Source organism: Liolophura sinensis, chromosome 2 (assembly GCF_032854445.1).
Source record: "Liolophura sinensis isolate JHLJ2023 chromosome 2, CUHK_Ljap_v2, whole genome shotgun sequence".
NCBI lineage: Eukaryota > Metazoa > Mollusca > Polyplacophora > Chitonida > Chitonidae > Liolophura > Liolophura sinensis.
This window is the reverse complement of record NC_088296.1, coordinates 5,215,978-5,239,087: the sequence shown is the minus strand read 5'-3', so window position 1 is coordinate 5,239,087 and position 23,110 is coordinate 5,215,978. Positions and strand designations below refer to the sequence as shown.

General features: G+C 41.1%; 1 protein-coding gene across 1 annotated transcript; it reads left to right on the top strand.

Annotated features, from left to right (window-relative positions):
- Positions 1 to 16,755: 16,755 nt before the first annotated feature.
- LOC135463046 (uncharacterized) lies at positions 16,756 to 22,426 on the top strand. Its single transcript, XM_064740365.1, has 6 exons — positions 16,756 to 16,836; positions 17,241 to 17,336; positions 18,111 to 18,341; positions 18,874 to 18,896; positions 19,071 to 19,339; positions 21,703 to 22,426. Exons 1-6 carry the CDS (start codon positions 16,756 to 16,758, stop codon positions 22,278 to 22,280), a joined length of 1,278 nt encoding a protein of 425 aa, XP_064596435.1. The 3' UTR covers positions 22,281 to 22,426.
- Positions 22,427 to 23,110: the final 684 nt, after the last annotated feature.

Genomic DNA, 23,110 nt, shown 5'->3' with positions numbered 1-23,110 from the left:
AAATCATACTGTAAACCAGGAAGTGGATTTTAGGCGTGGCAGAGGGCGAGGCAGGGGGCGTGGTAGAGGGCGAGCAAGAGGCGGTGGGGGACGAAATCGGCAGTTCCAAAGGCCTGAAAATGACTGGGAAATGCTAGATACTGAGGAAAACTACGATCCGTGGATCATACAATTCAATAAAGACACAGGTTTTAGTGTTGATCGAAACATGACTGATGCAAACCCTATTGATTTTCTGTCACTATTTCTCGATGAAGATTTCTGGAATTTACTTGTTACCGAGACGAACAGGTATGCAGGTCAATATCTGGGACAGAACATTCTTTCTCCAAATTCTCAGTTCAAAAACTGGGTGGATGTTACCTTACCTGAGATGAAAGCTTTCATGTCACTTCATTTGTCTATGGGTCTTGTGGAAAAAGCAGAGCTTAGTGATTACTGGTCTACATTTTGGTTGACAGATACTCCCGGTTTTTCTAAGGTTATGTCTCGCAACCGTTTTGAGCAAATTCTAGCTTTTTTCCACTTTGCTGACAACGAAAACCAAGCACAGCATGGAGAACCAGGTTATGACCGGCTTTTCAAAATCAGGCCTATCATTGACATTATTGTTCCCAAGTTCAGTCATATATATCAGCCGAAAAGAGACCTGTCCCTAGACGAAATGACAGTTGCGTTCAAGGGTCGCAGTGCAATCAAACAGTACAATGCGAAGAAGCCGGATAAATGGGGATACAAGGCATTTGTGTTGTCAGAGTCTGAAACCGGGTATACCTTGAAATGGGATCTCTACACTGGCAAAACTGATGACCCACCTCAGAACAATGGTGATGGGATTGGGGCAGCTCACCGTGTTGTCAGAAAATTGATGAACGAATACAATCATGTTGGTCATATTGTGTATATTGACAGCTACTACTCTTGTATTCCTTTGGCAAAAGAGCTTGCTGATCAACAAACTGGTATGTGTGGTACAATCAATGCAAATCGTGTGGGAATGCCAGTTGAACTAAAACCTGCAAATCTACCCCTGCGCAAAGGCGACGATCCTGTGTACATGAGGAATAATAAGTTGCTGGTCGTTACCTGGCATGATACTAAAAGGGTATCTGTGATATCAACTGTCCATCCCAATCGAAATGTCGAAAAGAGAATCCGATCAAAACACAGTCCAGATGGATTTAGGGTGGTCAAAAAGCCATACTGTGTTGACCAGTATAATTCTTACATGGGTGGTGTGGATCTTGCGGGTCAGCGCATGAAAACATACAACTTCCCGCACAGGTCAAGGAAATGGTACATGCGCATCTTCAATGCACTCATTTCTATTTGCCTTGTAAATGCTCAAGTTATTCACAGATCTGTGGTGAATGCAGAAAGACAACTTGACCTGAAGTCTTTCATTATGGAAGTCTGTACCTCACTCCTTGAAGGGTATGGCAAACGTGACTCTGTACGCCCAGGACGCCCTATTACAGGTGATAAGCCTCAGAGATTGGTAGAAAGACACTGGCTGGAACCAACGGGAAAGGCAAGACCCCAGTGTGTGGTTTGCTGTGACACATCCATTCCAGGGGTGAGGAAACAAACCCACTTTCGTTGCCGTCAGTGTGGGGTTGCGCTTTGTGCCTACCCATGCAACGAGCGCTACCACACCCAGCTAAACTACAAACTGTACCACTTGTTTTTCTAGGATTTGGCCCAGGTTTATTGTTGCAGGGTAATGACACCCTTAGCTAAGGTACAGCTGAACACTATTGTACCTCTTGTTACTGAATATGACATTCATTGTTGTAATTCTAATAGAAACAAAACTTACATTGTCAGAAATACGAACAAAAACTGAAGGCGACTCTCCAGAAAATCTAGTAAATACATAAGTAAATGAAGTAAAATTCATGAATTATGTCCCAGAATAGTTTATTGTGTTTATAAAACATCCATTTTAGCATATCTAATGATTTACATGTGACAATAGGGCAAAAATAGTAACGAAAACATGAAATCAACTGGTTGACCTATTTTTGTGACCTCATTTGACCTCACGTGACCTAATTAATATGCAAATAGGTCAAATTAATTAGTGTCATTTTGAGGTACTAGTAATACCCAATAAAGTTTACCATTATACCAAGTTTCTACCTCTTGCCACTTTCAACCTTACATCATTCCAAAAACACATGCCTATAATTCAAGTAATACTGATAAATAATTCAGTAGCTAAAGGGTGAAGCCACAAGGAGAATGATGGGATATGTTCTCACAAATCCACTCTCCCTCCAATTCAGTCTGATAGGGCGTCATGGGAAGAGGGCGTTTGGGACCTCCAGGGTTTTCGAACTGGTCTATCGTAAGTATTCTATTTTGTTTGTGGAACATAATTTTACCTCTGCATTTGATGGATGACTGACTTAAATGAATTGTTCAGTTGTCAAACCAGGGTTTGAACTCGGGACTATTGCAGTGCAAAACTCTACCAACTGAGGTAAAGGGAAATTCCCGCGAGCTATTGTTAAACATTTCATTATAATCTATGACCAGGCACAAACCTGTTCTAGCAACAGTACAAAGTGGAAGATAAACCAAAAGTTTTTGTTTAATTGATGTTAGAACATCTTCAGATGTTTATTTCTGTTCTCTTTATGTCTTTCCCTTACTGATTTCAATTCAGGTGCTTTGAAGAACAATACCCGGACATCAGCCATAAACAAAAAGGAGTTTGAAAAAGCGACCTCCAAATGGCTGAGCAATGGGAGGGACCGAGATGGTAATCGTGTCAAAAGAGCCATGGCAGAGAGGGCCAGAACAGCTAGTTTAGATAGTTAGTGTTTTATGTAGGTTTTAAATGTAGTTTTTGTCTGTAAGTGGCACTAGGCCATGTCCCACTATATGTAATTCAATGTAAGTTTATTATTTTTCCTGTATGAGCCACCATTACCCTCAGGTGCATTTGTGCATTGCACAGGCCAAAAAGGGGATGGGAAAGGGCCATCACCCACTCACTTGGTCTGTGCTCTTCACATCTGTACCAGAGGTTCCAGTTCATGGGAGGGGCAGTAAGGGGATGGTACTGGGCCATCACCCACTACACTGCTTCTCCTGTGGACTGGGACGGTATTGGTTGATACTCTTCCTAAGGTAAGCAAGGGAAGCTTTTGAAACTCACGGGATGTATAGTCTGTATGTTAAATATGTGAATAGGTCATCAATTTAATGTAAAAAATCATTTTTTGTGCCAATTTTCTGGGTGTGAACTTAACAAGTATGACATGTAGTCTTTATGCCGTGCATATTTTGTGTAATCAACTCCCAGTAGGAAAAGTAACCTTCTGTAACTCACACGATTTGTAGTATAGGTAACAAATATGTGCACAAGTCTTTCATTTAGTATAAAAAATCATTTGTTGTCCCGATTCCCCCATTCTGTACTTAGCCAACTTTTATAAGAAATATGACGTAGTCCTCATTGTAGTCCATATTTTGTGTAATCAACTCCTCCTAAGGTGTGCAGGGGAATCTTCTGTAACTCACAGGATTTGTAGTATAGGTATCAAATATGTCTACAGGTCTTTAATTTAAATGAATATTTTGTGAAGAAAATGACATAATTGTTTGTCATGTAACAAAGAGAAGCTACTCTCGCTCCTCAAGAGCAGAACGTGATTCGGAAATACCCAACTAACTGTACATTATTTCTCCTTCATTTACAATGGTGAGAAAGCTTTTGTTTCTGTTTGACTGTGACTGTCCACAAATTTGAAGTGTTTTATTCATTCTGAGAAAAGATTGTTCTGTTGACAACTTTCTAGTGGATTATGCTATCTCTGAGTTTGTATGAAATAAATTTTGGAGTAGTTCTACAAAAATATGAAATGTGTTTGTCAGTGTACACAGAATACATAAGCAATGGCAGAAATTGCATGTTCCATTCCGGTCAGCATGAAGGAAAAGTTTTGTAAATTATCTGTTCTCAATCTTAATCAAGGTTGGTGGCTTTCCTCCCTTGTAACTGGCATGTGGGACCCTCTAAAATGGCGCCAGATCCACTTTGTTAATTATTTCTCCACTTGGGTGTACTAGCCATACCTGGTAAATGAACGTTCTTACCCAAGTGCCACTCTCTTTGGATGTTCGAAGTGAGTTTCTGTTTAGAATAATTCCAGTCGGCCCAAACATCCAAACTTTAGCCCGGTTGGGGCCCAAACGGTGCCCTTATTGCCCAAGTAGGGCCCAAGTGGAGCCCGAGGACAAATCTGCCTGGGGCCCAAACGGGCTGACCAGTTAGGCCCCAAGCAGTAGCCCGTTTAGGGCCCAAACGGGCCCCACAGCTGAATGCTGGCTGGGACAATACTTCGTGAACAAGTAAATGCGTAGTTCAGTTTTCGAACTAAGGCTTGGCAAAAACACACCAAAATAGAAAAATAAATTAAGCCTCATGACAAGATTACGCCCAACCTCCTTAAAATGATTATTTGAGATGGTATATACATCGTCGGCACACTTACTATCCACACTACTGAGCCTGGGAAAAATCTTTCAGTATCAAAAGGCCTACCACCCTTATATAAACTCGTGTTTTGGATATGAATAGCTTAATTATCATTTCCAGGCAGTCGTGTAACAGAGCGCGAGTTGTATCTTCACATTGCACAGTTACCCTGGGTTGCGATATGCAGTAGCTGATGCGTCTAATACAATGATCGTAACCATAACACCACGAAAACACATAACACAATGGATTTCTGCTTCCTCTAGTACAGTGCTCGAAATCAACACAGCACTAACATACCCAACAGAATGGCATATCACTACTAATCCAAACTTAATTCTTAAATTTCCGCAACTGAAGTTTGCCGTGCTCGCAACGTCGCCATTTCGGGATCTTGTCGGTTACGCCCCACCCAAAGTGCATACGCAAGGCTTTGGCACTTGCTTTGCAGCGCCATCTGTATTGCCACAATCTGTCGTACTTTGAGTATTTGTAGCCTTATACCCAGTTATTTGCGTAGTAAATGGCGAGTTTATGTTACAGTAGTCGCTCCCGGAACAAACTAATGTAATGACTGCCTTTGAACACTCTTCAGATGCTTCCGCTGTCGTGATAAAACAATCATGCAAGTCTACTTTCAAGCAACGAAAACTGACCACTGAATAATACATTTCTAATACTGTAGCGAATTTCCATGTAAGTCAGCAGCGAACGTGGCACAAATAATAACGCGCTCAGGTTACAGGTCAGGCTGTGCTGTCACAGGATACATAGCAATGAGGACGGCAGAGTAATGTTGTAGTTGGCGAATTTTCAAGCGAAGCCCTATAATGTTACCACACGCACTGGTGTTTTACCCCGTACTCAAGAATATTTCACGTCCACGACGGCGGCCAGCATTACGGGGAGAGGACCGGCAGAGCACGGTGCACTTACGGTTAATGTGGATGTTTACCTGCCGATAGTCACGGCACATTATGCCAGTTTAGGCCAGTGGCGTTGTCACTGAACTCCAGGGGCTGGTGGTTCAAAAGTGTAGTAAACGTTAAAACCAGTTTTAAATCCTGTAGTCAGACTTAAGACACGTATTAAATATGAGTCCCGTTCAAAAGTAAATTAAAAATGGACTTGGCTTGAATTCGGTTGAGAGATTCTCCTTTGGACACTTTTTTGCGATGCAGAATTGCGCACACGCTATCGCATTGGTAGAGTCAGTCGACAGCATTACAAATTTAAGACGAGACATCACTCGCCCTATAAAGAGAAACAGGGCACTGACCGCTGGTCTTCAGTTATCGCGTCCAACACTTTCAAGTGACACTATTTAGGCCGGATTTTTAAAAGTAATTTGTGCACTTTGCCCAATTTGCTTTTAAACAATTGAAAAAAAATGTAAAAAAAAAAAAATGGATGTGATATACCTAGAACTAAGGACATTTGGCTTTTTTTTATTAAAGCAACAACTAAAGTGTGCTGTTTAGGGAGAATATTATTGCTACATCTGGTCGGGTTGGTGTGCTACATCCCTACACATGTACTTTACATTCACTAGTAGTTGGCCCTAACCCTTTTCCAGAAAAGTGACTCTGGCAAGTCTTGGCATACCTTTGGACTGTGTAACTTAAGTCCAGTACTGTTTACGTGACAACATTCCATTTATGCATTTCTTATTAATATATGACAACAAAAGAGGAAAGGGTTAGAACCAATGTGTTTGCTTAGTTAAACAAGGGGTCCACACCTTGGTGGGTGAATGTGACAGATAACACACTTTACATCAAGGGAATTTGACCTGCAGCTGGTGCAACGACCCACTATGTAATAAGTATATGACCTGGAAGATACAAAGTTGGCTGAATAAATTTCATGCAAAACTTTGCATGCCTACAAATGCATATGCATTCCTGTATGCACACCAGATGTCGAAACTCGCATATGACATTTCAAGAGGTAGGGCATTGGTATGGAAAGTCTATCTCAGATACATGGTTCTGAGGCTATTTTGCCACATGAAGGCTCCCATATCCAAAGAATGGAGTAATTCTGCCAGTCTTTGAATTTTGTAGTTTGCACCATCACATTTTGTAACAATATGACAAATGTGAAATACCTGGGTGCAAATTTGGCAGAATGGTAACAAAATGTGGTTTAGTTATAAATGTCTAAGGAGGTGTGCACATACAGCTGGAATGCAATATTTTATGCAATGCTTTGCATGACTACAAATGCATACGCATATGCATTCCAGTATGTGCACAAGATGTCAAAACTCACATGATATTTCATGGTTCTTCAGCTAATAGTAGGGCATTTGCATACAACTATGTGTCCCATGTTGTAAGTATAGGCAATACTGTTAGTGTGGCCAGTCACGGGTCAGTTGGTGTCAGGTCATTTATTTTTGGTGTGCTACATCCTCTACACATGCACTTTAACACCACTGCAAGATGGGTCTAAGCCCATGCCAGAAGACTGGCAAGTTTTTTCATACCTCTGGACAGTGTAACTTAACTTCCGTACTACTTACGCTACAACATCCATTCATGCATTTCTCATCAATATATGACAGCAAAATGAAAAGAGTTAGAACCAATGTTTGCTGAGCTAAGCAAAGGGGTTCAGACCTTGATGAATGTGACACTTGATACACTCGACATCAAAGGAGTTCGATCTATAGGTGGTGCACAGAACTACTATGTAATAAGTATATGACCTGGAACATACATAGATGGCTGAATAAATTTCATGCAAAACTTTCCATGCCACTATGCGCACCAGATGTCGAAACTCGCATATGACATTTCAAGGTTCTTCGGGTAAAAGGGCATTTGCATGGAAAATTCTATGTCGAAACATGTCGACATGCATGTCGAAACTCGCGTGGGATTTTAATATTCTTCAGCTTAAAGTATATTTCAAGTGTAGGCAATACTATTGTGGTGACCAATTTCAGTAGGTGTCATCGATCAATAAATAATACTATATTTCATATACAATTTCATTTTAGATGGGAGCAGTGCTCCCGAGTGTGTTGGATGTGATGCCTAATATGGCATCAAGCATATCTTGGTTGACTGTGTAGACTTTACTCATGTTCGGCAAAGATTCTACATAGTCAACTCCATATATGGTTAATATGACAGCCTCGCTGCCAATGCTGTCATAAAATACATGAGGACCTTTGGCCTTTATCATAAATATAAAATTTTAATTGTCATGAATATTTATAGATAGAAGTTCTATACATACAGATTTCTAAGTATGCTATTTTTAAAATATGCTGGATTTGAAATTTTAACTGTTTTTGGTTTTTCCTATCTGATTTTAAACATGTCTGAACATTTTATTTCGGTTTTGATGTTCTCATTACCATATCGAAAACTTGAACCGCCTCACTTTTTCACCGTGTTCTCGCCGCGATATAGCTGAAATATTGCCGATGTGGCGTTAAGCCATAACCATTCATTCCAAACCAGCCTTTGTATGAAACTCTGAGGCCTCTGGTACGGGACTGCAGAGAGTTTGATTTGTAACCTGACCAATACATTTACATACTCAAGATATTACAATCCTGCCCATTAGTGTGTACTTTCCACTTCTTGTAAATATAATAAATCCAATACAAATCCTCTTATAATTCAGCAAGGTTTGGCTGAGATTAAGGCTAAACATTGGGATTATAAATTAATGTATACTGATGGGTCAAAGGATGGGGACAGCGTTCCAGTTGCAGCTGTCTTAGAGCACAGAGTTGCTTCTCTTCGTCGTCCATCCTCAATCTTTTCTGCAGTGGCCAGTGATATGTAGCGACTCGCTTTCTTGCCTTTTGGTAATAAGGAATAATAATTTTAAAAATCCGTTGATCCTCGAAATGTTAGCCTTACATAGAAAACTAATTAAAACAGGTAAAGATATCATATTCTGGTGGACATCAAGTCATACTGTTATCCATGGAAATACAGCCGTAGACAGGGAGGCGAAAGCTGCCCTCAGTAAACCCATATATAAGATTAAAATCCCTTATACTGACATGAAGTCCAATATTCTTAAATGTATTCGTCGCCTTTGGCAGAGTGAATAGGACTTGCAGGTCCATAATAAACTGCATGCTATTCATCTAGTCATTGGCGAAAAGTCTCGTTGAGACCAAGTAGTTTTAGCAAGGTGTCGTATTGGGCATTCTCGTCTGACACACAATTTCATACTAGATGGATCAGTGCTCCCGAGTGTGTTGGGTGTGATGCACAATATGGCATCAAGCATGTCTTGGTTGACTGTGTAGACTTTGCCCATAATCAGGAGAGATTCAACGCTGTCAACTCTATATATGATTTATTTGACAGCCTCGCTGGCGATGTTGTCATAAATTATTTGAGGGCCATTGGTCTATATCATAAAATATAATTTTAATTGTCATAAATATTTACAGATAAAAAGTTATATACATATAGATTTCTAGATGTACTATTTTTAAGATATGTTGGTTTTCGAGGTTATATCTGTTTTGGATTTTTGCTTATCTGATTTTAAACATGTCTGAACTTTTTGTTTTATTTTTGATGTTCTCACTGTCTTGTCGAAAACTTTAACCGTCTCGTGTTTTCACCTTGTTCTCGCCACGATATGGCTGAAATATTGCCGATGTGGCGTTAAGCCGTAATCATTCATTCATTCATTCTTCCGGAGTCTCTTTCACAACCTAAATTGATATTCGATCTACGTAAATATAATAAATCAAATACAAATGCTCTTATAATTCAGCAAGGTTTTGCTGAAATTAAGGCTAAAAATATTCGGATTATAAATTTATATAACTGATGGGTCAAAGGATGGGGACAGGGTTGCGGCTGCAGCTGTCTTAGAGCAGCGAGTTACTTCTTGTCGTCTGCAGTCTTTTCTGTACATGATAAGGCCATACTCCTGGCCTTATCATGTTTCTTCTGGGCACGCCCAGAGGGCAGTGATATGCAGTTACTCGCTTTCTTGCCTTTCGGCAATTAGGAATAATAAATCTAAAAATCCGTTGATCCTCGAAATATTAGCAATACATAGAAAACAAATCAACAAAGAACGGGCGACGTTCCCTTTATCAGATCTTCTCCACCTGATAAAACTTGTCTGTTGCGGTCGTCACCGGTTGCAATTCGTCTCGTAAAACGAGACAACCGTTCCCCGTTCGTCCTCCAGTGGTGTACGCGACGGGCTGATGAAGGTGGGTGCGGACGATGCGGAAGATTTCGGGCTTCAGTTCGGGAAGTACGATTTTCGACGTTACCCTTTCACTTTACTTAAACTCACGAGATCGCCGGGGCGACAACGGGACCCCGATCGTTTGGTCGTGGGTGCACCGTACAAGGCTTGACGCACTTCTTTCTGGTTCTGGGTGGTGACTTCGATGGGGGCCCGCCGCATACTCCCGGTGATACGCTAGATTGTAGCCGCGGACCACCGCTGGTAAGGCGTCCAGGTACCGCCTGGAAGTACGGTTAAACCTTTCCACCACGGACTCTTTGGTCTCATTAAACGAGGGAAAGAAAAACACCCCGTTGTCCTTTAAAAATGCCAGGAACGGACTGTTCAGAAGCTCTTTGCTCTCGTCCGTTTACAGGTACAACGGTGGACGCCGCGTCTTCAAAATTCGTTTGAAACACCTCGATCAGAAGACCACCGGTTTTGGTGCGCAGTGTTACCACCCAAGCGTACTTGGAGAGGACATCGATGCAGGTAAGTAGGTAACCGTTGTCGTGGTTCTCTTTGGCAAACGCTGCATTTGGACTAGGTCCGCCTGCTACTGACTCTATACCCCAACCACAACTCGGTTACGAGTGTAGCGCCGTTCGAGCGGGACGGTGCAGCGTTTACGTGTCCTGTTGGGCCAGCCAAGCCGACTCACCTCAGGCGCCAAGACCACGTGGCCACCCATGCGCCCGTTTAGGCGTCAAGGAGGTGCTCTCGCGCCTGACGTCACACGCCTCATTGGTCAGTTTTGGCGCAAAAGAGCTGAAAAATCTGGCTCATTGGTCCGCTAGCGCGCCTCGCTCATGGGAGCGCGGACTCAACGACACACCCTCACACCCTCCTCAACCAATACCGTACGTTCGGCCCGTTCTGTACAACTTGCGTTCTCTTTGGGTTTGAGTCACATTACATTTTCACCCAGTAAACGAGCTTGTACAATTTTCAAAGGAAAAAGTTTTGGTTATCACCTTGAAATGTGCTCAGGCTTTGTTCAAATGCAGTTGAACTTTTAGCTCAATCGCATTAGCCGTTATGGAGAAGGAGATTTGTTTAAGTTGGTACAAAATCTTATATAACCACAACATTATACCAAAAGCCAATTAAAAACAACTCCAGACACATTCCTAAAAACTTACTGAAATTTCAGGGATGTATCACTTGTCGTTTTCTCATAAAATGTATCACCAAACTGCCTAGAATAATAATAATAATTCGAACAGATACAATAGGTGTTTAAGCCTTGGGATTCACGGCTGTATGGCTGCAAATGGTCCTGTGTTTCCCCAGGACTTTCCCGGTTTCCTCTCGCCAGAATGCATGCCGCCGTCGTTTAAATGAAATGTCCATGCGGGCGGTATAAAACACCAATCAAATACACGAATAAATCAAGCTCATATGGCTAGAAGCCCTATTATATCCGTACAATAACACTAGGTTTTCGAAACTTTTTGTTTGGAAGCCTGAAAAAGGCAACAACACTGCAATGATGTTAATTGATATATATATTAGACGTTAGACGTCTAGAATCAGCTGTCCCTCACAAACTGAATCATAAGAGGATTTGTATCTTATTTCTAATGTTTACGTGGATCAGATATTTATTTAGGTTTTGGAGAAGCTAGGGAAGAAACTCCGGAAAAGGACACACGGGCTATATCGTCTTTGTTGACGTTGGCTTCAAAATAAATTACTGAACACGAATATCAAACCATCTATCTACATATATTTACACATCACAGTCGTAAGCAAGCCTTGTTGGATGTGCTTTAAGTTTTTGGAGCATACTGACTGTATGCGATATACGCTTGCTGTACACTAAAGTTTGGCCAGCCGCAACATATGAACTCATCAAGGCTGAGTCTCAAATCTTGGTGATGGACAGCATCCAACATTTGTAGATGCGATTTCCTGGCGAAATGGTAAATGTTGGACCCAAGGTCCAATTTAGACCTCACAAAAGATCGATAGAAACTGAATAAAACTGACCGCTCAGTACACGAGTCAAGGTTGGGCTGTGCTACACGCGACCTTAATTTTATCGACATCCTTACTTAAATGTCGTTTTGGGAATTTGCCTTGCGATTGTTGACCTCGAACGTCCATCTTGGTTGACGGCTGGTATAAGAATGTCTGCTTCAACGCATAGATTTGTACATTTAGCTTTAAGAGTTTTAACACGGGGAAAAAGTAATTTGCAAATATGACTCCTGAAAATCTGTTTTCAGTTCTCAATTTTCACTGGTTCACCATAAAAACTTAGATGAAATTCTGTTTACAACAAAATGCATATCGATGGTTTTAGATGTAGAAAATCTAAAATCATTTTCAACGGCCTTTTTCTTGGTCTTACGAGATAAATCTGCAGCTGCCTTTCGATGTTATTCATATTTTACCACGGTAGCCTATAAGGAAACCATCAACATATAAAGAACCCTCTATGCCAGATGTTTAAGTTTTTGACAAGCTGTTAAGTTTGAAGCTAAACAGTGTTTCTGATGGTATTCTACCATGGAGTACACCAATTTTTGCTCATGAGAATCAGAAAGATTGTCTCTACTCGTACCCTAAACTGACGATCAGATAAAAGTTCTGATACATGCATAAATAATGATAAGCAATAAGTTCCATATCTGAGAGGTCTTTTAAACACCGTATTTCCATGCGGTGTCGTAGGTCAGTGACCTTTTCAAGGTCGAAAAATATTGACAGCACATGTTCATTTTTTATTATATCATTACAAATAAAAGTTTCAATACGACAAACTTTAAATCCACTTTGATCCAAACCACATTCAATGTAAGACAGTAAATTGTTGGTTTCTAAATACCAGTCTCATGATTTATTATTCGTTCCATACTCTTAAGAGCTATGGGACGGTAATTAGACGGATCACTATAATCCTTACTCCCACGTACAAGCGGAGTGGAAGACAGCATGGGCTGGACTTGAATTCACATAAACCGCATTGGTGAGAACCCCCGTGGGTCATTGCCTCGCACTGGCACACTAAACACCTTGGCCACGAAGGCCCCAAGATGTTAAGAAACTTAGGTCCAGTGATGCTTTCATTAAGTGCCAGATAAAGGTGTAGTTTTATTAACAGGTTAGTTTATTCTTTCACAGATATTGTTTCAGGTTTACCGTCTCCAATCATTGACAAGTCAGTGATATTTTAAGTCTCAATAAATGTTGACACTCTCTTGACCACTTTGGCGAATAAAGTTTGCAGGACAGTGTTCGAGGAAGAGATGAGGCGATGTGCTTCTTAAAAAGTTGTATGGTTTTGAACTTTCAAGGTAATGACCTGTTTCTCTTTTATAAAGAGAGAACTGTCGATAGAGGGAACCCTATAGGCTTCGTCGCAATTTTAACGTTTTATTGTCTTAGTACAGGCAAACCCCTATTGCCTTCTCCTGCACATTGGAAGCAAAACAAGTTTTTTCTACACTGGCCATTACCATGCCCAACTTTTGGCACTGTACTGGTAAATTGAGAACGACTGAGGGGAAGAAGGGTTATTAAAGGTCGATAAGTACGTATTGAGTTTGCGGTCACTGTCACTTTTATGTTATTAATCGCTTGACATTTACAACCCCTTCTGATTTTAGTTCGGAGGATATCTTCTCTAACCGACTGGTCAAACTGGGCCAATCCGATCTTCAGTCTCTAAGTAAGAGCCGAAGTGGAGTGCTGGGCTTAATATCTTGCAAGACCATTTTTGCAATTAAGGGTCACAACCAAGGGCAATCAGGTAGGTCTACTCCTCTACGGCCCCTCATACAAATATAGGAGATGAGAATCCATTATATTTCACCGAGGCCACACGGCAGAGCTCTAGGTTACGACAAGCTTGCCAAGTAAACTGAGGTCCTATTCTTTTCAGCCCGGAGAAAGCTTTGGCCTTGAAAGGCATTATGCAGTTATGCTGAAGGTCGATTACTGGCGGTGACATGCCGCCTATTGCATACAATATCCGAATATCTTGCCTGTATGGATCGCTGTTTGTTTACTTACAACGTTCGACTGTCTGTTCCAAATATAAAAAGTGTGATAGTAAAACAATCCTATTAAGGGTATAACCGTTCACCAGTTGCTCATAGGGTCTTCTTGACCGAGGGTATTAGCACGCCAGCAGGGCGCAATGACCAAGAAGCCTCCGGCCAATGCGATGGCTGTCCAGCTCAAGTGAAGAGTTCAAGTCCCGCTCATGCTGGCTTCCTCTCTGGTTTCCTTCCTATACAATGCCGGCCGCCGTCGTATAAATAAATAGATATCGTTATGACCGTTGATCTGTGAGCCATCCGATCAGTTGCAGTTAAAACCGTTCTCTGTAAATCGTTCTCCGCCCATGCGAAGGTCAACATTTTAAGATTATGTGCACATTCTTGAATTCCGCGTAAAACACCAATAAAATAAATAAATAAATAAAATCTATTGCTCATAACGTCAAAGCTAAGGAATGTGTGTGTACGTAAATGGTGCTAAAAGTAAATAGAATCTTAAAATTATATACCGATTTGCACACATTATCTTCAACCTTACCTATAATGTATATAGGTTAGGCTACGTCCCGGTAAGGCTGTCTGTTGTACAATGTTAAGAGGCAAATGCATATACAAACATAAATGACTTGAACCAAACTGCTGAATTACTTGTAGGGAAACTAGTATGTTTGTTAAAATATGGCATTCGCATATAAAGTTAAAAGGGAACTGTGCTAACCATTGTGGGGATGTCATAGAGTGTAAATATGTAAAAGCATATTGAGGGATGTACCTCCCCTGCTCAGATGACGTGTATTTCTCCGAACTAAGTATTTTCTATTTCAATCTGCGAAGGTTTTATTAAGTAGTGAAACACGCTGTGAATTGTATCGACAGGTAAGTCCTGTAAGATGGGGTACGTCTATTTTTATGTTTGGATGTTTCTATCAGGTGAGGGAGTTGTCTTTACTTGATCGTGTGAACGACTCTCACACAGTATTTAATTGGTCTGGTCCTCCTCAAATAGACACGAGTTTTTGTATAGACTCTACTCTCGGCCTGCGCGTGAACCTCTGACACTGTCTATAAACAGTCGAAATATTTTCTTCTCAAGGAAACGACTGATTTAATTGTACGTTATTAATGTAGTTTTCTGTAACTTTGACCTTGAATGGCATTATGTAGGGTTTTGCTAAAGGTCGTTGATTGCCAATGACGTGTTGTCTGGGGTTGGGCCTACATACACGTAAATAACCAGAGGTTTGACCAGACTCGAGTTTGATCTCAGGTCTCCCGACTTCGAGGCGGGCTCAGACATAAGGAATGTATTACACTGTACGAGTAAATCGAATCTTGAAATTATGTACTGAATTGCACACAGGATTGTCAGCGTTACAGAACTGAAAGGCCACATGCATTATTAACATCCCACTCAGCCAGCATTACAACCTCGCCCATTGATCACCGATAATGGGGGGGGGGGGGGGGTTGTAACTTGACACAGTTGAGCCAGTCAGGGCTGTCGTATACTGTATGTAGGTCTACTTATACATTAGCTCGGGCTGTGTCTGTGGAGATATAACTGACGCTGACCTACTTATACGGTCTACCTGATGTTACCTATCTACAATCCAGGCTTTTTGGTTCTCTTGTAACTGTCCCAGTCATAACACTGTATCTGATTAGAGATGTACTTCACGGTCTAGGGTGGAGTGACTTCAGCATTTACGTTTTAAATATTTTGTTTGATCGGACGGTGTAGGAGCTCTATTGTAGTCTGCTTTTCTGTGGTTCCTGACATTAAGATAATAAAACACTGGGAGCTGGAAGACTTTGACCTTAATTCATATCCGTTTTTAGTCTAAGTAAGAAATGTTCGTGTTACTCGTCACTTTTAGTAATGTGATATTCATTATATCTCTAAAATTCTGTAGAAAGAGATGTTCCAAATTTGTGGCCTAATTGTCATACGGTATATAGGGTCCAGTTACCTTCATCGCCACTGCAGTCCACAGGTTAGGCCAAATTGTCCTATGTAGTCAAGTTCCGACATTGGTGCTGAAGATGTTTTTGCACTGGCTCTCTATAAATCTACTTTTAAACCGGTACAGTCTCGTTTGCACACAAATCTGCTAATTATGAATGGGAGCTTATAAATCTATCAAACATCACTATCAAAAACATCTTTTCAAACTGTCTTAGCCAGACCTTTTTCAAAAAAGTCTCTCGTGCGTAATGAAAGGTAGAATCGCAAAATTTCTGACTAGAATATATTCCTTTTCAGGAAAGCGATTTGCGCATACTCTCCTGTGCTGTGCCCAATGTGTTTTTGGAACACGGGAAGAGATGGCGGTTGTTTGCTGTATTGGACGTAAACATTTTTGTAAATAGGAACACCCTCACAGGTGCCAGTCTGAGCGATTTGCCGTTTTTATTTCAGAAAAAAAACCTGAGCAAATTATGGCCGAGAGCAAGCAGAATCGGGATGATGTTCTCACATGTTCGATATGTATGGAAACATTCCGGAAACCAGTAATGCTACCCTGTCAGCACAGTTTTTGTAGGGAATGCATTGGTTTGTATGCTGACAAGTCCAAATCTGTACGGACAGACAAGACCTCCGGCAGCACGGGAAATGAGGACGTTCATCAGCTGATAGCATGCCCTGTGTGTCGGGCAACGACCATTCTGGGGAGAGGTGTGGCTGGTCTGCCCCCCAACTTTCATCTAGCAGAAATTGTGGAGAGGTTCTCGTCTGCTTTGAAGGTTGATGATGACATCCCATATTGTTTTATGTGTGAGGAGGACAATCACGCTAAAGCTGTCAAGTTTTGTACCAACTGTGGTGTGTTCTACTGTCAGGAATGTCTTGCAAATTACCACCCAGTGAAGGGGCCTCTCAAACGTCACCGACTGATTTCCTCCCTGGAATACCTCTCCCAGGAAACCTCACAGGGTCAAGTCAGCAGGGACCCCCAATCAACTCAGCAGCCGTCATGTGCTAGTCACGGTTAGCCATTCGTCTTGTACTGTGTACCGTGTCGGATGGTTATCTGTCTGGGGTGTGTCGTTGAGCATCCGGAACATGCCATGCGGGATATACCATCAGCAGTTGAGAATGACAAGGTAATGAGTAAAAGGCATTCGTATATCAGCCATCCAAAATGGATGTCATGAGTCATTAATCACAACGTCAATTCCTGAAACAACGAATAACACGAACCTCGACAAAATCAAGAAATTATGTATGTTCAAAAATCACTTTGGAATCATGCAAAGAAAAGTAGTAAACCGTTTTCAATGATATTAGAAATGTGCAGGGAATGGGTTTAGGTGAATAACTTAAATCACTATCTAAGTCGTGTATCATGTTAGTATATAAGTCGACAATCAAAATAAATATGGCATGATTTGGTACTATATATTAACCCAAAGTTTGTGATCTATGGTGCAGAATGGGGCTTTTTGCCCTGTACTGTGGTGAGGCATTTGAAAGGCGGATTTTTAATGTAGCGTCTTTTCCATTACAGCCAGCGGTTTTGAACAAGACTAGTGAACTGGAGAAAGTGCTGCAAGAAACTAGAGAATCACTGTCAGGAGTTATGAGGCTGCACAATAAGATACAGGTTGGTATTTTCCATGACATATGTTCAGCCTCTGTTGAACTGCATACCCTGGGGACTCATTTTGACTATGTGGAGTATTGCTATCATTCATAAATCCAGGTAGCATACAGCTGTCAATCATCTAGACTTGATAAATCTCTGTTCTGTCACATATGATATATGTAGAGTACAATTAAAGAGTTAGACCCGAACAGTGACTTTTTATAAGAACTGAAACATGCGAATACACACGGATTGATGCGAAGGCGTATTTGCGTGAAGGACGAGTCTATTCCACCTATTTCTGGTTTATCTTCTCAGACTATAGTACCATTAACGTGACTTTCTTCTCATTGACACGCGCGACATGCCCACTTCAGACAACTCCATTTGATACATGATCGCCGATTATACGCTCTCATAATAATATCTACAATATATATATACGTACACCATTTGATCTGGTGTGCCGACAACGCTCGGGTCTGAACCATCCCCAGGTATGTGAGGTACTGCCCGAAGCATCTAAGGCTTCACCACCTCGCCCTGTTCGAAGCGTCAGTTGTGATGGCACGGCCGTTTTTGCTATTGAACCACGCGCCTTCGGGTTTTGAGTCGGCACTTACATGTACATCACTGGACTAGAGGGAAATCCCCTCCATCCCGCAGGTAGATTGTAGACACAGTTATGTGGCGCTTATATTTCACCCTGTTACACATACATATATAACTTCTTGAACACACAGTAGTTGTAAAGGTCTGGATGAGGTAATAAAAAATTTTTCTGTTCGGCAGGAAAACCGGGAACTTCACACTCGGGAGGTAGAAAAGGCTTATTGTGCAGCCTTGGAGGCTTTACAGGCCTGGAGGCAGCACGCCTTAGATGACATAAAAACGTGCTATTCACAGTGGTGTGTGGAGTGTAGCGCCATACTCAAACATTTCCAACTACAGGCCCAAGAAATGGAGAGTATGGTACAGGCTTGCAAGGATTTGTTGGCGTCAATGGACATCGAGTTTTTACAAGTAAGTCAAACATGCACAATCTCTAACATTGGTTCAGCTGCCTCAACTCCATATGTTAGCAATGACCCAGTCACCCTTAGAAACTTATCACGTGTTCAAACCCATCCCATGCTGCCAGATTAACTAAAGTTTTGATCCTGAGTTCAACACCTTTTTTTGGCTCAGTGGTACCCTCCGGTCGCTGTCCATTTTTCTACCCATAACCGAACCACTGTCCGATTAAAGCAAGATAGTACTAATATGTAATGTGAAAATATATTTTAGGCTGTTTTTCAGAAACAAGTTTTGTATGTAAACACATCTTTGGGGAAAATTGCATTGTATGAAATACCGTGGTATTTATTAACCGGCAATGATGCTGATGTGGACTATGTAATAGATCAGGGAATGGTCTAAATGTTTGAGGTAAAAGCCAAGGGTGCCTATGTACTTGGAGAGGTAAGACATTTCAATTACAGCTGTGTTCTTGTTACATGTCGAGATGAATCACCATTGCATGATTTTATGTGTTTTCAATTCTGTTTGTTGACAGGGTTCCATAGGCTTCTCCAAAACGTATGTATTAATGTGTTATGCCTATCTATGCACGTGACTATTGTCAGCAGAGGAGTTTCTGTAACACTGAGTACCATCCATGTAGATGTCCAAAACATGACCCAAGTGTACAATATGTGTAGAGTTTAAACATCCGTTTGTCCAGAGAAATCCGATCTAACGTGCTACGTATAGTATATCATGGCATTCTCATAACTGCGTGGTACACAAGATTACTACACCAGTGTCTCTTTGTTTTCTGTCATCTTCTCACAGAATTGACGACCAGCTGAATGAGATAAGAGCAGATCTGGAGAAACTTAAGGTCAGCAAACAGAAGCTTCTGGATTTTGTACAACGTGACCATGTTGTCCCTAGACACGTGACTGTAAAAGAGACAGTGCAAGAAAATCAGGACGTAGAAGCAGCAGTCGATGGACAAAAGTCACGCCCACGTGTTACAAGTAGATTGTTATATGTATAAACAATAAAGTGTGCTCTGTAGGGTTTACATTGGTATGTGCATCGAAGACACAAACATAAATTGGAGAAGGCACACAGCTGTGTGTGTGCAAAACACAGGATACACTGTTAAGGAAACAAACCGATATGAGAAGTAATACAGCAGGGTGCGCCAAGAAAATGAACAGTATTCCAAAAAAAAACGAAAGTGAGAAGAGTTTACAAAAAATACAAATAGTATGAGGTGTACACAAGGGTGTGAACAAAACGCAAACCGATGTCAGGCATACAGTAGCTTGTGGGCAAAAGGCACAGGGTAATGCGAGGTGTACAGTAGGGTGTGGGCAAAAGACACAGGGTAATGCAAGGTATACAGTAGGGTGTACACAGAAACTAATGTGAGGCATGCATTGGGTGTGCACAAAACAAACTTATGTCAGGCATCCATTGAGGTGTCCACAACAGATACAAAGTAATGTGAGGCTTGCAAATGAGTGTACACAAAATATACAAACTAATGTGAGGTATGCAGTAGGGTGTGCACAAAAGAGACAGACTAATGCGAGGTGTACAGTAATACTGTTGTACTGCCCAGAAAACAGAGGCTAATTTGAGGTATACAGTAGGATGTGCACAGAAAATACAGACTGATGTGAGGTATGCAGTAGGGTGCGCCCAGAAGACAAACTAATGCGAGGTATACAATAGGGTGTGTACAGAGGATACAAACTAATGCGAGACATAAAATGGTGTATGGTACTGGTAATGTGTACTGTGGGCTCAGAAGTCAAAAGGCATTCAGTAGGCCATGCAAAGAAATTTAAAGCCAGTGTAAGCTATATACAGCACGGATTGCTGAAAATAAAGGAAAAAATGTAGTGTACACAGCAGAATGGTTTTATAAAAAAAAATGGAAAGTACATTGCAGAATTATATATCAGCAGATGTACAGTTAAAACAGGACAGAGGGTAGTGACGCTCAGTGTCTACCTGATACTTACCCTATGTGTACAAATCAGCAGGTGTAATGTTAGATCAAGACAGGTGTGTGTGTATACTTTGGTGTCTGGGTGATATTTACCCGACATATAAAAATCAACAAAAGTAATATATATAAACGTCATGTCCAACATTCATATACCATTCGTAGGCCGTAAAGGGCGTTCCAAGTCGATAATCGCAAGATCCATTTCCAAAACAACGTTTAACAATAGCTCCCAAAGACAAAGGTATGTAAGAAATTATACAAATAAGAAATAAAGCCGGTAACACACAAGAGAGAAGCGATCATCAGTTTTCGATGATGCCGGGCAGACAGTGGATATTCCAGGCATGAAGTCCATAGCAAAGTTCAAATTCGTAGTCCATGAATGAGTTCCAGGTCAAATAACAATTAAACAAGTATCTCAGTCGCGCTTTGATTGCAACTGTTCATAAAGGCATCATGCTGATGCAATGAGCATGGCTCCCTTTACGGCGCCTAGCCCCAGGTTAAGCGGTATTAGATACAGTTCGAAAATGACGAGTGTTACAGACCTTACAGACCAGTATTGTTAGAACAGGACAGATAGTAGTGTACCCCTCGGTGTCCCTCGCTGTTTGCCGTATGTGTAGAAATTAGAAGGTGTAATGTGTGTGTATTCTTTAGTGTGTGCGTGATATTTACCTCATGTGTACAAATCAGCAGGTGTAGGCCTACTGTTAGGGCAGAACAAATTGTCTGAGTGATATTTACCTCGTGTACAAATCAGCAGGTGTACGGTCAGAAGAGAACAGATAACATATTGTACCCCTGAGTGTCTTAGTGATATTTAACCCATGTGGACAAATCAGCAGGTGTACTGTTAGGCCAGAACGGATAACATATTGTAGCATATCCTTTAGTGTCTACCCTGTGATATTTAACATACATGTATAACTGATAACAGAATGTATAACAACTCTCTTGATTATTAATGACGCATCCAAGTGAAAACTCACTCATACTTCATAGTGAATTGTGTGTTCAAATGTGCCATAACTGACAACTAAAACCAATGACTGGATAGAGGAATGTATTATATTCTTGTTGTAGGTGATAAGTTTCAAACAAATTAGAATGCTGTCTGTATTTTAACCCAATACTAAGTCTATGTCGTACCCATAATTTAGTGATGGATCCAGTTCTTGTCGAAGCGAAACTCTTTTAAACTGGCTGAGATCTGTGAATAAATTACATTTGTATCAGCATTATGTGTCATTTTATTCCAAGAGATTGTGTGGAGAAAGTAAAACCACGGTATGTGTACAGGTGTTTACACCTCAGTTTTACAGCGTGTGTTTATGGTGTGCTGTGGTTTATGCTGCTTCTGTTGTGTTTTTGCAGAGCCGACGCTGAGATTCACAGAGACAGACGACCGTGTGCTGAGAATAACTTACAGCGGCTGTGTGGTAGAGGGTGAGGGCTTCTACCCGGGGTGGTGGGGGAGAGCCTTGACAGATGGCCGTTACCAGACGGGCAGGTACTACTGGGAGGTACAGATCACCTGTTCACCTGGCTGTTTCTGTCATGTGGGAGTTACACAGGAGACCTGTGATGTGAGTGAGGAGACAGACCATGGCCGTAACTGCTGGTTCACTCGGATGGTGTACCGTGGTGATGAGGTCAGCTGTTATAATCACCGTGGTGGTGAGATCAAACGTGGCTATCTACTGTACAGACGTTACACACGACCTCACCACCTGGGTCTGTACCTGGACTGTGATGACCACTCACTGACAGTCCTGGACTGTGACAACAACCAGGTCATAGGCACTGTCAGTGATGTTGTCGTCAGAGAGCCTCTCGTGCCATGGGTTGGGTTTTATGTCGGGTCTGGACCTGGATCTGTGTCTGCTCGTCTGGTAACGGGTGACTCTGCAACTCTACCTCAAGTTCTTTGTGATATGATACGCACTTCCTGACCATCGGGTAATTATTCATTACATCTTTTCCATCGTATTATAATTTGTTGAAATAGACTTTGATTAGGTTTTTTTTTAAAACCAATTGGCCAATTTGCTTATAGATGTTTTAATGTCAGCAGTGTGGCTAATTCAGTATGTGTAGCTTCTTCTGCAAAGTGCTCAGTGACCTGTCACAAGCTTACAGCTTGGGCTAGTTATGCACAGTCTGTCTGATTTGTCCTGAACATCAATGTCAGTTTTCTTCCAGAAAAAAATACATGTAGATAATGACTGGGTAGTTTTATGTTTAGTAATAATGACTATGTAAACCATGTAAATCAGCAATATCAGGAGTGTCACTGAGCAAAGCACGCCACAGTTTATACATGATAATACATATAGTCAACATGGCACATGTAGTAATTCTTGTTGTGTTATCTAATTTTAGTTCCTAAGGAAAAAAACTAAATGAGAGATGTATTCCTTACCCTTTTAGGTTAGGATGTTTTGTGGAGAATGGTGGTTAAATTTCTTTTCTGTCAAAAAGAAAATCTACAGAAATGACATTTTACCCTGTATTTCGATAAAATGCAACACTAGCTGTCCTTAGATGCTAAAATTTTACCACTTCTCCCCAGCTGCGCAGAAGTTATGTGAAAATAGCTAAGTCTGGCCCCATTCGTACATGTACAAATGAATTGAAAAACATAAACAAATTTTTATATTTATTGCTGCACAGAAAGCACATTTAATCAAATTTCATCAAAGATAAGAAGCAGATCAACATTAACATTTATTTTGAAACACAGCATTAGCATATTTAATGTTGCAAAGTCAGTGTGCATGTA

Excerpts from the sequence above, each read along its gene's own strand:
- LOC135463046 (XM_064740365.1), top strand. The coding sequence starts at position 16,756 with ATGGTTATCTGTCTGGGGTGTGTCGTTGAGCATCCGGAACATGCCATG. Across the intron at positions 18,897-19,070 it reads TCCATAGGCTTCTCCAAAAC|TATATCATGGCATTCTCATA; the intron begins GTATGTATTAAT and ends TGCTACGTATAG. Across the intron at positions 19,340-21,702 it reads GTCACGCCCACGTGTTACAA|AGCCGACGCTGAGATTCACA; the intron begins GTAGATTGTTAT and ends GTGTTTTTGCAG.